Source organism: Ciona intestinalis, chromosome 1 (assembly GCF_000224145.3).
Source record: "Ciona intestinalis chromosome 1, KH, whole genome shotgun sequence".
NCBI lineage: Eukaryota > Metazoa > Chordata > Ascidiacea > Phlebobranchia > Cionidae > Ciona > Ciona intestinalis.
The window spans coordinates 3,386,529-3,403,009 of NC_020166.2; the positions used below are offsets into that span (position 1 = coordinate 3,386,529).

Here is a 16,481-nt window from a genome sequence, read left to right on the forward strand (position 1 = left end):
ACGATCAGGATATTTAGATATTATGTTCTAGCGGTGTCCTATCTTCCCCCACAGTACCATATTTATGTGTAAGTTTGAGAAAAAACCCAGCTGTGCTTCGGTAATGCCAAACTCTTTTAATAGGTTTTGCGATTTTGAATAGCTGTACTAAATCGCACAGTTAAAAATACATTAATTATAATTCCTTATTAATACATAGTTCCCTATGCATTTCTCAATCACCAATATGTATTTGTATTCCATGTACTTTAAATGCATTAATATTCAAGATACTAATATACAGCAGAAAACATGTTTTGTTTTCTTACACCATAGAGGCAGTCTAGGCATACATACAATGCCTAAAAGTGTTGTTTTTCACAATAACAAAATCTGTTTTGCTTAGTGCCAAAAACGTTATGTACAGACAAAAAAAATATATAATATTAAAAAAAACCTAAAAATTGGAAAAACCTGCCACAGCAGTGCCAAAACGTTATTTACAGACAAGCAAATTATTTTAAAAACATTGTTCTTAATCCTGTGCTTTCCAAAAGTTAAATTTTACTTATTTAAAAAACAACTTTCAATTAAAAAACCTTTCATAGCTTGTCAATGTAACGGTCACAGCACATGTAGTCCCGACCAACCAGATGTTTGCACTGAATGCACGGGTGGTACGAGTGGCTCCAAGTGCAGTTTGTGTGATGGGCTCTATTATGGTGACCCCTCCAATGGCAGAAACTGCACAGGTTGGTTCATGTTATGTTTCTGCTTGTATAAATTTTCTTCTGCATATATTGATCATTTTCTGCATATTTAAAAATAACCACCCACAAAGTAACATACATGGTAACTCATAGGCTGGAACGAGGTGTATGAACGCCCGTGTTATAACAACTATCGCTTTCCAGCCATGTGAGGATAAAGTAAGTTACATTCATTAATCATTTTCTGCATATATTGATCATTTCTGCATACATTGACACTCATTAAAATCTAAATTGTCACTAATTTATGCCTTCCTGGATATTTACTGTGTTAAAAATCGAAATTGTTTCTTCCTTTTTTGGCTGTGACGAAAATACAGTGCTTTATAAACACCTTCATACAAACATAAGAATTGGGCAATGAAACTGCAGCTGTGTACAAGAGTGTAAAATATTCAATATAAAAGTTACACATAATCATTTGTGTAGACAGCAGAATTAGGTATTCAAGAAGTTGAGCATTATTCCCTTTTATAGCATTTCTTTTTTAAATGACATAAAATGGATTTTTTCATGCCTAAAAAAAACTATAAAGCACATGCAAAACACATGGGAAAAAAAAACACTCACTGTTATACGATTAAAGTTTTCACTATCACTATTTAAGCTTACTCTATCTTTATGCTTATGTTTTTTATACACATGAATAAATGTAACTTGCTTTATCCTTGCGTGGCCGGAAAACAACAGTCGTTATAACACAGATGTACACCCCGTGCCAGCTTACGAGTTACTATGTATGTTACTTTGTGGGTGATTATTTTTTGGGATTTTTTAAATTTTTGTGTGGCCAATAACTTGGACAACCCATTAGTGACCACTGGGTTGGAGCAATTGCAGTTAAGTGTCTTGCCCAAGGACTCATACGCCCACAATGGTAGCAACGACGAGCCTTGAACCCATTACCTCTGGGTTAGAGGCAGGTGCCCTAACAAACTGTGCTACTGCTCCAAACGTCTCATATTATACTGTTTCTTATGCATCTCATCTCATATAATACTCCCCATATTTTGCAGCTTGTGAATGTAATGGACATGCTGAAGAATGTGAGTCAGATGGTGAATGTGTGTGTAATGTTAAAGGCGTAGTTGGTTCTAACTGTGAAAGGTAAGAAATTCTAAATATATAATGAATGAATGTAACTTACTTTATCCTCACGTGGCTGAAATACAGTAGTTGTTAAACACGGGTGATCTGTTTCATACACCTCTTACCAGCTTACGAGTTGCCATATTCCTTACTTTGTGGGTGATTTTTGTATGTTTGGCGGATAATTTGTAAAATCGATTAGTAACCGGGTTTGAGCAATTGCCGATAAGTGTCTTGCCCAAGGACACATATGGCCACAATGGTAGCAGCAACGAGTCTTGAACCCATTACGTCTGGCTCTGGGTAATAGGCAAGCTCCCTAACCAACTGCCACGTCGGCGAACTTAATATTTAGAATGCTGCAAAAAAGATAAAGAAGCGTTGTAGTTATGCAAATTGAATAATATCAAACGCTTTTTAACACAATTTAGGTCAATATAAATTTATTGTTTTTCAGGTGTGGTTCTATTAGTGGCTACCAAGGAGATGCACAAAATGATACTTGCTTTTGTAAGTTGTGTGTCTATAATATATACTCATGTGGGGTAAGATGGTACACCTTTAGCACATAATATCTCAATACCCTGATAGTGTTTTAAACATTTAACAACCGTCTATAGGAGTGGTAAGAATATGGTTTTTCAATTCTTTGAATGTTCTTTATTTACTACCAAATGGAACAAGAAAATAAAATGAAAAGGTTTCCCATCTTCCCCTACCCTGCTATAACTGCTTTTCCCACTGTTTTACACATGTCTGAATTTAAATATACAACAGCAAAGACAAGCATTACCATTTAAATCGCATGCATTGATTCCAAAATGCAAACGTAAAATTTATTTATATTCAGGTTTAAATTAAAATAACCCATTTACACTTGTATTATAATAATTATATAATGTGATTTTCTTGTTTTTTTTTCAATGGTATATTAAAGTTAAAAAAAAGTTGTAAAAAACATTATTTTTTTAAGTTCAAATTGTGATATTAGATAATGTGTATTCATTGTTTTTTTGCAATGTAAGTTAAAATTAGGTATTCAATCAATAAGGACAGGTATTTTTTTGTTTATCCATGTTTATCCAGTATACTATATATAACGACATAATTTTTCTTTTGTTTGTCCATACACAGTATACTATACACAAGGACAAAAATATACAATTACATATTTTAACATTTTAACACATAGTTGAAATGAAAGTGTTGGTGGAATATTCGTTCCCCATCTCGTACGAAGACTCAAAGTTCAACTTAGTGTGTTGTCCAACCTTGGTAAGTTACAAAAACACAACTTTTACAGCAAATCTAACCATCAAAACTTAGCTGAAAATTAAACAACACCCATCTAAAACACCCCCGAAAATACAATTAAACACCACCGATTTTTGATATAATTGATTTTAATCCAGAATTTTTTGATATGGTTGATTTCGACACAGAATTTTTGATATAGTTGATTTTACTGTAGAAATTTTTGGTATAGTTGATATTGACACAGAATTTTTGATTTAGTTGATTTTGACGCAGAAATTTTTGGTATAGTTGATATTGATCTTTTGTTGATAAACAATTTTACAATTAAAATACTTAACCAAATTTATCTTACTACATTCTTTATTTAATACTCTGTTTTTCTAACCAACTATTTATTTTAATTTTTAAATTTTTTCATTACTTCTTCTTTTCATTTTGGTCTTCCCTTAATGAAGAACTTTGCAGGTAAATACATAACCAAATTTATCTTACTACAGTCTTGATTTAATTCTCTGATTGTCCTTTTAAACTAAGTATTCGTTCTAAATTTTAAATTTCCAGAGCTATGACATTACTGTGAACGTTGAAACCATATATGGTCAACCAATTAATATTACCATGACAACCAACACAACAAGTAAGCTATACTTACAACTAGATGTTAATATTAAAATATTTTTATGACTAATTCAGTATTTAGCTCTGGTATGTCATTTGGTGTGGGATAACTGTTTTTATTGGTGTTTTTTTAAAAAATGAAAAGTGCTTTGTATTTTGAAAAAAAAATCCCTCCAAAAATAATCACCCATAAAGTAACATATTGGTAACTTGTAAGCTGGCACGAAGTGTATGAAACAGAACACCCTTGTTTAGTCGTTTTCCGGCCATGCGAGGATAAAGTAAGTTACATTCATTACATTCAAACTTAATTAATGACAACAGCATTCTAAAATAAGTTATTCTAAATTAGCCTCCTATGAAAACGAAACAATAGTTGCCTCGTTCTCCAATGTAAGCTCAGCTTCAGTGAGGTTTCCACAGAAAGAATTTCACTTTGGCAACCACAATGATCTAAGATGCGTGAGAATATATTTATCTGACATACAGCATCTACAAAATATGCCAGTAAGTACTTTTTACATTAGTTCTTTAAAACGTTTTTTATATAGTTTTTTTAGAGTTTATATTTTAGGCAAGATGAATACTTGCTATCTATAACTATTCTACAAAAATTTAATCATAAGGTTTAAATTAGTCATTTACAAAAATGTTTTATATAGTAGGGTAGGGGAAGATGGGGCATCTTTTCAATCATTTTCTTGTCCTATTTGGTAGTAAACAAAGAACATTCAAAAAATTATAAAACTGCATCCTCATGACTTCCATAGACTGTTGTTAATTGTTTAAAACACGATAAGAATATTTGGATATTATGTGCTAAAGGTGTCCTATCTTCCCCCACCCTACTAAATACCAGTTTACATTATTACTTGAAAATTTACAGATACATTAACCTATATAAGCAGTAATAGTAGGAATGCCATGTCAAAACTGGAAACAGTGATTAATTTTGATAAATTAGTCCTATGAATAAATAACAAACTTGAGTTAAAGGTAGGATTGTATACAAAACTACTCCACTCTTGACTAAATAAAAGAAAACTTGTGTTCACAACCATAGGCGCTTAACATGGGTATGCAAGGTATGCGTGCATACCCTGGAAAAAATCAGGCTACCCATGAGTACCTACCATAAATACATGAACAATTTAATAACCCACAAACATGTATTAGAAATGTAACAAAGTAGTGATAGCGAAAAATTGAAACATAATTTCCAAAAACTTGTTTAAAAGGCTCAATTTACCAGTTTAAGAAGCTAAATATTGTATTTAACAATGGTTTACTACTGTTTTTATGACTTTTTTATGACTATACCTGGTAGTTTTAGTTGTGTCTTAATACAGGATGCAGCTCTCTTATTAAAAGCGTCAGTAATACAAAATAGCACGAGTATTGGTCTACTTATTGCCATCTTTCTATTGTAAGTTGACTTAGTTGATCCAGATGATGAAGTTAATTTATAATTTCCACAAAACCAATCAAACAAAATAAATTTTATTGAAATCGTTTTTTAAATTTCTTATCACAGCTAAATTCGGTTAAGAAATTGGTTTATTATTTAATTATATATTGAAATAACATTGGGACATTTTGTAAAAAGTTCAGGTGTAAAGATTTGATATTGATAATTTAAGGTTCATTCAAATGTCTAATTGTTATACATAACATAAAGGCAAATTTGTGCTCTGTTTCATTGCTGCAAAAACTCCATTTATTTCCATCTGTGACTGTAAAATAGGCACACATAATTTAAAAAGTAATAATTTAATTTTTTCTGTCGAATATATTTGTTTGCCTTTCACGACAGCCGTTGTTGTGAGGTAATTCAAAATAATTGTTGAGATAAACAAATCGAATCGACAAGGTTTATATTGCCTGATTTTTTGCATGGCATATCCACCCCAGTCTTTACAGTGGGATAGTTGCTATCTGCAAAAAGTGCTTGCTTATTCATAATTTGCATGGAGTAGTTTTTACTTAATATGCATATGTAAAATATTTGGTGTTTAAATAGTGATATTGATATAAATATTTCTGTGTCTTTTTTGTGTATGCACTATCACATAAGCTTTTGCTTATGTTTTTTTTTCTGAAATTTTGTTCATAATGTTAGTTTTACATAATAAGATCATTGTAAGATTCTGTAGTTTGATGCCTATGTTATATCTAACAATTCTAAATAAATTATACTAGTAGTAACTTGTATTTTAATAACAATTTCATGTATTTAACTACAATTTAATTTTATAAATTTTGAATACTTAACAGTTTACACCATTTAAATCAATTAACACTTCAATAACTTAACGATTTTCTATATCTAACTAAATATTTAATTTTAAAGATGTTTTACCTCACTTGTGTTGATCACTTCTATTATATATAAAGCTAACAAGATAATTATGTCAAGAAGAAGAAGAAGGGTATGTTGTGTTGTTCTGTATTTGCACTCATATTTGTACTATATATAAAAGTACTTTTATAAATATATCTATACTATATGAAAGTAACTTACTTTATCCTTGTGTGGTCGAAAAACGAAAGTCGTTAAACACAGGTGTTAGGTTTCGTACACCTCATGCCAGCTTATAAGTTTTTTAGTATGTTACTTTGTGGGTAAGGTCCTACAGCAAAGCACTCCTTGGTAGGTCCTAGCATTAACCCAAAGTTCGCCTAATCTGAATACAAAACACAGTCATATTCTCTTGCATCGCAATGACAATATATTTTTGCGCGATTACATAACTAAAATTGTTCAGTTTAGTTGCATTGATTTTAAACCGTTATTGTTATTACATTGAAACAGTTCTTTCCAAAAAGTGTTTTTTAATGCTTATTTCTAAATACCTGTGAAACATTATTATCTTTGTAGCGTTCACTTGATGTTGCTGAGCCACAGCGCTGGACAAAAATTCCATTTACTTCATATTCTGTTTTGCCTCGATTTTAAATTAATTTATTCCAAACTAGGCACATGAAGTGAATCTTGAAGCTCTTGCCGCCAGACCATTCAGCTGCATTTACTTCAGTGTTGATCAACTTGATAATAGCTCATCTCATGAGGTATTTTTAAACCAAATCTCTTTTATTTGAATAAGATGATTAATGATGCCATTTTAGGCAAATGTATTTCTTACATAATTATTTTTTATTATAATTTAACTCACATAATACAATTCATTGTAATTTATTTTTGTCTGTTACTTATTTCATAGCACTTGATTCTTACTGTTTTTCCTTACAAGAATTGTACTGAGGCACCAGTTATACTTGGGTTGGGTATTTAATTTAAGGAATTTAATACAGTTACGTTTAAAATGAGTTGTTAATATTCAACCCATGCATTCACCAATAAGAAAAAATGTATTTTATATAGTAGGGTGGGGGAAGATGGGCACTTTTAACACAACAAATATCCTGATCCTGTTTTAAACGGTTACCAAGGGTCCATGGTAGTCATGAGGAGGTTTTGTTTTGTAATTGTTTGAATATTCTTTGTTTACTACCAAATGAGACAAGAAAATAGTATGAAAAAGTGTCCTATCTTCCCCCACCCTACTATAAACTCATTTAAAACTAATAATAAGATGTTTAAACCATCTGTCTGAAAAGCTTCATTTCATAAGGAATTGCGTTTAGTTTAAATTTGTATTGTGTTTATTATTTTTTTGAAATCTAGTTGGATGTTATTTGTGAAGAACCTTGCTCTGATGGTGAAGCTTCAGTTTTTACCACTGTCTTGTTTCTACCAAGTGAAACAAAGTAAGAAAATTAAATGTAAAAGTTTTTTCAATATTTAAATATTCATTGTGTGGAGCCGCGAGCATTTGCCTTCTAGGATCTCGGCATAAACGACAGTCGTTATAACACGGTTGTTTTGTTTCACACACCTCATGCCAGCTTACAAGTTACTAAGTACATTACTTTTGTAGGGGATTGTTGAGGGGGGATGTTTTTAATGTGTGGCTCACAATTTGAACAGCCCATTAGTTACTGCTGGGTTAAAGCAATCCCTGTTAAGTGTCAGCCTAAAGACTCATATACTCAAATGGTAGCAGCGACGAGTCTTGAACCCATTACCTCTGGGTTGGAGACATGCGCGCTAAGCACTTTGCCCTGGCGCCAAACAAACAGAACAGCAGTGATTTAATTTCTGCAGTTCCTAAATAAGTGACCTTCATTTGTTCACACTTTCTTAACATTTATGCATATTTAGCAATCCGTCTGAAGAGTCCTCGCATTACTTTGCGTTTGGAAGCTGCATTGGAACAACAACAACAACAACAGGCAGTGTAGTATTTCCACAATCAACTAAACACAAAGAATCAAAATTCAACTCCTTCGTCAACTCAGCCCGATCAGTAGTAACCATCACCCGGTCACCCAGAGATAGATCAGGATTCGACAACCCAGTTTTGCAACTGGAACTGGCTGATTAAAATCGGTCATATTGTTTTACGAAATTATAAAAATATTGAATCTTTCATATTGTTTTCATATTTGTATTACGAAATTTTCATTTTATTTTACGAAATTTTCATTTTGTTTTACGAAATTTTCATTTTGTTTTACGAAATTTTTATTTTGTTTTACGAAATTTTCATTTTGTTTTACGAAATTATAAAAATATTGAAATTTTAAATGCTTTTTATTAATACATTATCCCAGGGATGTGGAACCTGTAGCATGTGGGCCAAATACGACCCGCAAAAAAAGTTCTGCAGCCCATGAAGTCAGCTGCATATATTTTTTAAATTTATATAGTAGTTTTCTTCAGAAATTTCTGCATCCGAACTTGATATTTCTGCAAGAGGAAATCTGCCCTTTTAATATTGTAAGTTCATAGACAAAAAGAAACTATTATTGGTCCATGCAAGCCTATATTAAATAAAGTACGACCGCGTTTTCAACCAGTAATTTAACCTTGCCCTCCTGTAATAAAGGTTGCACGTCCCTAAATTATATTTTTGCTATGTTTAAGTTTCAATTTCCAAAGCATCAACCAAACTTTTATAACCAACTGAATATATTAAGTTAAAATCTAAGCATTTTTTAAAATTTAGTAATAAGTGCCTTAATAATAAATTCTATAACTTTTTTTTATAAATTTTGTATACTCATATAGTTCTGTTTTATTAAAATATTTTCGTATGTTTCAAAATTTATATGCAATTGTTTATTAAAATTGTTTATTGAATTTTGTGAGCCTGTTTACCCACCATCTCATATTATTTCATGTATGCTGTACTTACGAGTAAACTAGTATTACTTATATTTGAATGTGAATGTAACTTACTTTATCTTCGCGTGGCAAAAAAACGACAGTCATTATAATATGGGTGTTTTGTTTCATACACCCTGAATGTGAATGTAACTTACTTTATCATGTGTCGTCGGAAAACGATAGTCCTTATAACACGGAAGTTCTGTGTCATACACCTCGTGCCAGCTTCAAGTAACCATGTATGTTACTTTGTGGGTAATGGTTGATGTATCCCTTATAAAAGTGTGTTACTTTGCAGCGCTGGTGTTGTTTAAGTTCCCTTTGTTCAATTTATTTTGTATGATTAAAACTTATTTATTTCCTTGTTTATTTTCATATTCTGCTGTACATTTATAATTCTGCATTTCCTGTAGGTAATTTCTGCTTTTGCAGCCATTTTAATATGATTGGTAAAATTAGGTCAATTATTCTGCTCCTGACTGTTGGCATTGCGACAAGTGAAAAGTTATTTGGCAATTCTCCTTTAACTGTGGCCCACCCAAGTGATCTGTTGAAATGGAAATTTCATAACATCAAATCTGTTAATCAAGACATATTAGAGGTAGGGAGATCTATATCAATGGAAAATATCCTCAAATTGAAGAATGTGTTCAATATATCTAATGCGTGCATGGAATCTTTGGAACAATTGGCACTTGATTCTTTGGAGTTGGAATCATATGCTCTTCAGAGTAAGTTGTTTGTTGTGTTTAGATAAGTAACATACATGATAACTTGTGAGCGGGCATGAGGTCTATGAAACAGTACACCTATGTTATAAAGACTATCGTTTTCCGGCCTTGCGAGGATAAAATAAGTTACATTTATTCATATATGATATCTTTCTAGTGGTCAGTTATTTTATTCCGAATTGAATTATAAGATAAAACTTAATTTGTCTACTGTTTATTTAACATTTATACAACTGTTTAATGAATATTAATTATGGTACAAAAACAAAATATGTATCTTATTTTATACAAAAGTTTTAACATTATTCTTAATATACCTTTTGTAGCATTTTAATATAAAATTAAAAAAAAAAAAAAAAAATTAGTATAAAAAAGTAGGAGACATTACTGTCGCATTTTTATTATGATATATAGTAGGGTGGGGGAAGATGGAACATCTTTAGCACATAATATCTAAATCCTGTTTATGTTTTAAACAATTAATTATGGTTCACAAGAGACGTGAGGACAAGGTTTTATAATTCTTTGGAATTTTTTTGTTTACTACTAAATGGGGCGAGAAAATAAAATAAAAGGTGTCCCATCTCCCCCTACTATAAATATATTTATATTATGATTATTATTAAAAAAGAGTGTTGTTAACGATTTGTGCAGTGTTGGATGCATGGGGTAAACTTGGCAGTGGTGTATTAGAAGGTCATTTGAATTGGCCAGGTCGATATTATGAATGCAGAAACGCTAAAAACAAAAATGAAACAATCACCCCAAAGTATTACACATCATATATTGGTTATGATCCAACAGCAGTAAGTTTACACTAATTTTAGATTTGTTTAACTTTATTTTAAACCCCTTGCATTCTTGTGCTTTTCTTAAAAAAAGTTGTTGTATATAAAGACCAGTTTAAGTTTAAAATCTTTATTAAAATAGTTTTCAATATATCTTAACATTTAAAACCCTTTTTAACTAATAAATGTTCGTTTAACTTTGCTGTGTAATAACAATAACTTTATTTATCTCTCCGATTACGGTAGCTTAGATTTAAATATCTTTTGAACGAAAGGACAGGGTATAGCGACAAAACACCAGTTGTTAAAATATTCTTACAGTTAACAACATTTTAACATTTAATTTGAAGAAAATAAGCGTGGTCCCCACACATTGCAGACAAACAAGCTATTTATGTTTAATTTATGATCAAGTTAATTAGTAAATATTCGGCATTTACTTTCTTGTGAAGGCATGTGGTCAAACTGTAAGTATTTCAATTTTTATCAAGGCCTGCTTATAAGATCTGTGCTTTTTTTTCAGTTGTTTTCCACGACTTGCTTATCTCCTTTAAAAATACCAAGTTTTGAAAATATCCTTTGTGTTTTAGTTAGCTGGAATGTTTCTCCCTGGCCTATCAGTCGGTGGTTGCTTTCCATCAAATTGTTCTTTGAATGACATTAACAATGTGTTACATAATCTTGTGAATAAAACCAACATACCAGGTATCGTAGCTTTTGCTCAATGTCCTGAAAATGTGATCACGTGGAGTGCAGCTGAATGTATTGGAGTGTAAGTTGTATAGCTAGTGTGTTTTTATATCTTTACCATGACAGAACTTTTGATTTTGTCTTCGTCTGGTGCCATGGCACATTTGGTTAGCGTGCCTGCCTCTAATACAGAGATAATGTGTTCAAGGCTCATCGCTGCTACCATTGTGGGCGTATGTGTCCTTGGGCAAGACACTTAACGGCAATTGCTCCAACCCAGTGGTCACTAATGGGTTGTCCAAATTATCAGCTATACATAAAAAAATGAAAAAAATCCCCCCAAAATATATTTATTACAAACACCTGAGCATAAAGCAAGTTTCGTTTGTTCATTCTGAAAATAAATAAGTTAATATATTAGCCTAGTATCTTGAGAAATATATAATAAATATACAATACCCTGAAGAAATGCATAATAACATAAAGAAGCAATTTCATAATTGAGTAGTTCTGCATTTCTTGATGATTCAAATTGAAGCTGTAATACAAAATACAGTATTATATATTTAATTTTGTCTTGTTTAATACACCAGAACATAAAATGTATTAACCTTTTAATTTGCAATATAAAATTGAAAGTGAATTGAAAGGGATTAATAGATTATTATTAGAAATGACTAATAACTCTAAAAAAACACGTTCAAACTATATCGGTTATTTTTTATTGCAGTTCTAATTTTTTTTTTGCAGTTCTCACGTTCAAACTATATCGTTTATTATTTTATTTTTTTTATTGCAGTTCTCACGTTCAAACTATATTGTTTATTATTTTTTTTTTTTTTTGCAGTTCTCACGTTCAAACTATATCGTTTATTATTTTATTTTTTTTATTGCAGTTCTCACGTTCAAACTATATTGTTTATTATTTTATTGCAGTTCTAATTTATTTTTAGAACTGTATGTTCTACATTTGTTCTTCTGGTTGTATTAAGTACTTTGTATGAATATATCACCTTAAACAAGTTTGTTTTGAGTGTTAAAACTGAGTCTGATTCTGAAGAATTAATTTCAACGTCAAACCAACAACCAGGTGAACGTTAATTAAAACTTTTTTATTTATTTATTTTTATAAATAGTGAAGGCCAGAATTTAAAAAACTATATTGTCGATAAATATGGTAGGGTGGGAGAAAATGGGACATCTTTTCATCTATTTTCTTGTTCCATTTGGTGGTAAACAAAAAACATTCAATGAATTATAAAACCTTATCCTTACGACTCTTATAAAGCGTTGTTAACTGTTTAAAACACGATCACAAAGTTAATTTTCGTATGGCTTAATTCTCACTCATACAAATTTTCGGTCATACAAAAAAAAAATACATAGTAAAATGTGGGAAAATGAGACATCTTTTTATTCTATTTTTTCCTATCCCATTTGGAAGTAAAAAAAAAATTCAAAGAGTTATAAAACTGTATTCTCATGACTGCCATAGGTCCTTGTTAACTGTTTAAAAAAGATCAGAATATTTGGATATTATGTGCTGAAGGTGTCCTGTCTTCCCCCACCCTACCATACATGTTAACTTGTAAGCCATCATAATGTATATGAAACACTTCTGTATAAATGACTATCTATGCCCCACTACACAAAGATAAACAAGTGTCAGTCACTCAATTGACTAACTGTGTTTCAGGCAAACTTCACAAGCTTGCAATATCATTCTCTGTGATAACAAACACCAGGATTCTGTTAAATACTGATCAAAAACCTGCTCAAATAAATTGTTTGCATGGAATGAGGTTCCTTAGCATGTCTTGGGTATTACTTGGGCATTGTTACGTTTTTTCTATATCTTTTACAGGTAATTCACAACCTATTAAAATCTCTGCCTTTGCTAATAACTATATACTTTGTTTTATTTGTGTAATAAGGTATGAAAAGTAATCATACATGAATTATAACAATATAATAAATTGTAAGTTAAAACGTTAGGATATTAAGTGCAAGATTTGGCTCTATTGTTTAGAATAGCTTTATTTGTCTCTTCGATTACAGTTGCGAAAAATATTTTTAACGAAGACAGAATATAGCGACAAAACAACAGTTGTTAAAACACGCTTACAGTTAAAAACATATTTACATTTAGTTGGAAGAAAATAAGCGTGGTCACTGGTCGCTACACCCAGCAGACATGTGCTATACTTGTAACACACTAGTACCCTTTTTGCATGGTTACTTTTATGCGCGTAAGTACTCGCAAAAACAAAATTAACACGCATAACGCCATAAGCGTGTTATCTGCTGTAGAAGGTTGGTTGTTACTCGTATTATGCGAGTAAAGAAAAGTATGGTGAAAGAACAGTTTCACTTTTAAGAGCCTAATCTTTTTCGGGTATTATTTTTACAGTTTTTAGTTGGTAATAGCACCATAAAGAATCAGAACTTATTTTATAAACTAGATTTAACAATATACTTACGCCATAAACCAATGACCATACAAAATAACGTCTTTAGCGAGTTATCATATGACGAGTTAATGCGAAACTTTTTACCATGCAAAAAGGGTATATGCTCATGGATATTGTACAGTGTAATTAATGTTTATTCCTAAATTTATTCATTTTTAAAATATTTTTTCTTAAAATGGTTGTTTACCTACAGGCACTTGAGTCAAAATTAGGTATAAAGTGTTGTAATGTTTATTGCCCAAATTTATTCATTTTTAAAACAGTTCTGATAAAATGTTGCCTAGCTACACATTGTGCAGGCTTAATTCAGTTTTGTAAAAAAAAAAATTAAAATTTTTTAATATTTATTTTCTTAAAACAGATAACATCGTATTCACTGCAAGATACTTTGTCGATCACTTTGCGATACAAGCGATTACAAACGCAACATATTCTGTGGACTCGTTCTTTTACTTAAGTGGGCTTCTTGTGGCTTACCTTGGTTTGCGTGAAATGAGAAGAAATGAAGGAAAAATAAACGTGCTTTTGATGTACTTGTACCGATATATTAGGTATGCTGCAGTTTTTTGCTTGGCTTTTTTGTTTAGTGTCTTGCATTGTGTGATTTTAATTTTCCTTCGGCCAGTTAGTTTACGGTTCGCAAAAAAACATAATGCAACAGCTAAAATAAAATAATAAATAATTGAACAAACTTACTGTGAATGCAGTTGTGGCCATCAAAGTCACAAACTTTGGATGTTTCACATTGAGTTATGTTCAAATTAGCACAAATCTCGTCAGAATTTGCTAAAAATAAAATTACTTAATGTAAAATTAGTGAAAAAATTAATCAATACATAACTACAATCTAGTATAAGGCCCTGGAACATTTAGATTTTCTGTGTTTGTTTCAAATTATACAATATTATACTGAAACTTTTTATCATGTTATTTGAATAAATGAATGAATGTAAACGACAGTCGTTATAACAAGGGCGTTCTGTTTCATACACCTCGTGCCAGCTTATGAGTTACCATGTGTGTTACTTTGTGGGTAATTATTTTTTAGGGAATTTTTTGAAACAGGACACTCGTGGTTAACCACTATCGTTTTCCAGCAATGCAAGGATAAAGTAAAATGTTACACACATGAGGTGTATGAAACAGATTACCTTAGTTGTAACTGCTGTTTTTTTGCCGGCTACACAAGAATAAACCAAGTTATATTTATTATTTAATGGAAACGAATTTTAATATTTTACATTACAATACACTCATGTTATTTCCAGGTTAACCCCTGCATATGCATTGGTTATTCTTATAGTTGTCAGTATTTACCCAATGTTGGGTGATGGACCAATGTGGCCACAAGAACAGCAAGATCTCAAACGTCTTTGTGATGTAAATTGGTGGGGAAACCTTTTATACATTAACAACTTGTACCCAGAAAATACTGGCAAACAGGTAATTTATTATAGTCACTTTCCATAGCTTATTTACAAGTTTAAACTTTTATGGTAACTTTCAATAGCTTTTAAAAAATAAAAACTTTATTGTAACTTTCCATAGCTTATTTACAAATTGAATCTTTTATGGTAACTTTCAATAGCTTTTAAAAAATAAAAACTTTATTTTACCTTTCCATAGCTTATTTACAAATCGAAACTTTCATGATAACTTTCCGTACCTATTTTACAAATTTAAACTTTTTTGGTAACTTTCCGTAGCTTATTTACAAAACAAATTTTCTTCCAGTGCATTGTTTGGAGTTGGTATTTGGCAAACGACTTTCAGTTTTACATCCTTGCACCCCTGTTTCTATATTCACTATACAGGTATGACAAGAATTATTTGTGGTATTTATTTAATAAGCCAGATTCCGTTTTCAGATTTCCAAAGTTAGGTTTATCCATACTGACGTTTTGTTTAACAGCTAGCATTGCAATAACAGGAGGTTTCTCTGCGTTCACAAACCAACAACCTGCTGTCCTCGTCTTTGCCCAACTATCAAAGTAATTTCACTACTATTTATACAGTAGTTTACTAGTAACAGTCACTGTTTGTATTTCTTCATGTGTGTCAAAAATCTGCTCACAATTTAACAGATTTTTTTTTCTTTTTTTTAATTAGAATGGATATTTTTTTTATTCCCACATGGTGGGACAATTTTTTAATTAGAATGGATATTTTTTTTATTCCCACATGGCGGGACAACAACAGTCTTTATAACACAGATGCCTTATCTCATACACATCATGTTCCCTTGCCACTTGTTTTTTTTGTTTTTTTTAAAAAACGCTAGTTTTTTGTGTTTTTTTTAAAAAAATCTTCTTTGTTACTTAAATTTGTATTTAAATTGTTTCAGTTAAGTTCAATTCTTTCACTTTTTCATTTCTGTTTTTACTTCTTGTTGTTTTTAAAATCGATTTTTTTTTTATATATATTAAGGATACAATTCATTACATATAATGTCTGTATTTGAATTCTTTCGGTTAAACCTAAGTATTTTCCTTTATATAGGCTTGTGCTTCATCCAAAAATGCCTACAAATTCAACAACTCCACAGTACAATCCTTATATACAGGATTTGTACATGAAACCATGGTGTAGACTTGGTGCTTACTTAGTTGGCATGTTAACAGGATATATACTTTACTCTAACAATAACAAAGTAAAAATGTCAAAGGTAAAATCAACCTCTTTTTATTTTAAATGAGATATCCATTTGGTCACTAATGGGTTGTCCAAATTATCAGCAACACATAGAACAATGAAAAATTCCCCCAAAAAATAATCACCCACAAAGTAACATACATTGCAACTTGTAAGCTGGCACGAGGTGCTAAACTCGTGTGATAACTGTCAGTTTCTGGCCACGC

At 31.0% G+C, this 16,481-nt stretch overlaps 2 protein-coding genes across 2 annotated transcripts; both read left to right on the plus strand.

Moving 5' to 3' along the window:
* Window positions 1-585: 585 nt before the first annotated feature.
* Window positions 586-8,236, plus strand: LOC108949560 (attractin-like). Its single transcript, XM_026833725.1, has 11 exons — window positions 586-731; window positions 1,766-1,856; window positions 2,296-2,348; window positions 3,031-3,113; window positions 3,657-3,732; window positions 4,066-4,220; window positions 5,063-5,139; window positions 6,064-6,142; window positions 6,690-6,782; window positions 7,399-7,481; window positions 7,936-8,236. The coding sequence occupies exons 4-11, from the start codon at window positions 3,036-3,038 to the stop codon at window positions 8,156-8,158; spliced, it is 864 nt and encodes a 287-aa protein (XP_026689526.1). The 5' UTR covers window positions 586-731; window positions 1,766-1,856; window positions 2,296-2,348; window positions 3,031-3,035; the 3' UTR covers window positions 8,159-8,236.
* A 66-nt stretch (window positions 8,237-8,302) lies between these two features.
* LOC100184946 (nose resistant to fluoxetine protein 6-like) lies at window positions 8,303-16,333 on the plus strand. The gene is made up of 10 exons (XM_009864002.3): window positions 8,303-9,674; window positions 10,329-10,480; window positions 11,053-11,234; window positions 12,106-12,242; window positions 12,849-13,016; window positions 13,985-14,174; window positions 14,892-15,066; window positions 15,358-15,437; window positions 15,492-15,614; window positions 16,123-16,333. The coding sequence occupies exons 1-10, from the start codon at window positions 9,386-9,388 to the stop codon at window positions 16,316-16,318; spliced, it is 1,692 nt and encodes a 563-aa protein (XP_009862304.1). The 5' UTR covers window positions 8,303-9,385; the 3' UTR covers window positions 16,319-16,333.
* The last annotated feature ends 148 nt before the right edge of the window (window positions 16,334-16,481 follow it).

Excerpts from the sequence above, each read along its gene's own strand:
- LOC108949560 (XM_026833725.1), top strand. The coding sequence starts at position 3,036 with ATGAAAGTGTTGGTGGAATATTCGTTCCCCATCTCGTACGAAGACTCA. Across the intron at positions 5,140-6,063 it reads CTTATTGCCATCTTTCTATT|ATGTTTTACCTCACTTGTGT; the intron begins GTAAGTTGACTT and ends TTAATTTTAAAG. Across the intron at positions 6,783-7,398 it reads ATAATAGCTCATCTCATGAG|TTGGATGTTATTTGTGAAGA; the intron begins GTATTTTTAAAC and ends TTTGAAATCTAG.
- LOC100184946 (XM_009864002.3), top strand. The coding sequence starts at position 9,386 with ATGATTGGTAAAATTAGGTCAATTATTCTGCTCCTGACTGTTGGCATT. Across the intron at positions 13,017-13,984 it reads TTTTTCTATATCTTTTACAG|ATAACATCGTATTCACTGCA; the intron begins GTAATTCACAAC and ends TTCTTAAAACAG. Across the intron at positions 15,438-15,491 it reads TTTCTATATTCACTATACAG|ATTTCCAAAGTTAGGTTTAT; the intron begins GTATGACAAGAA and ends TTCCGTTTTCAG.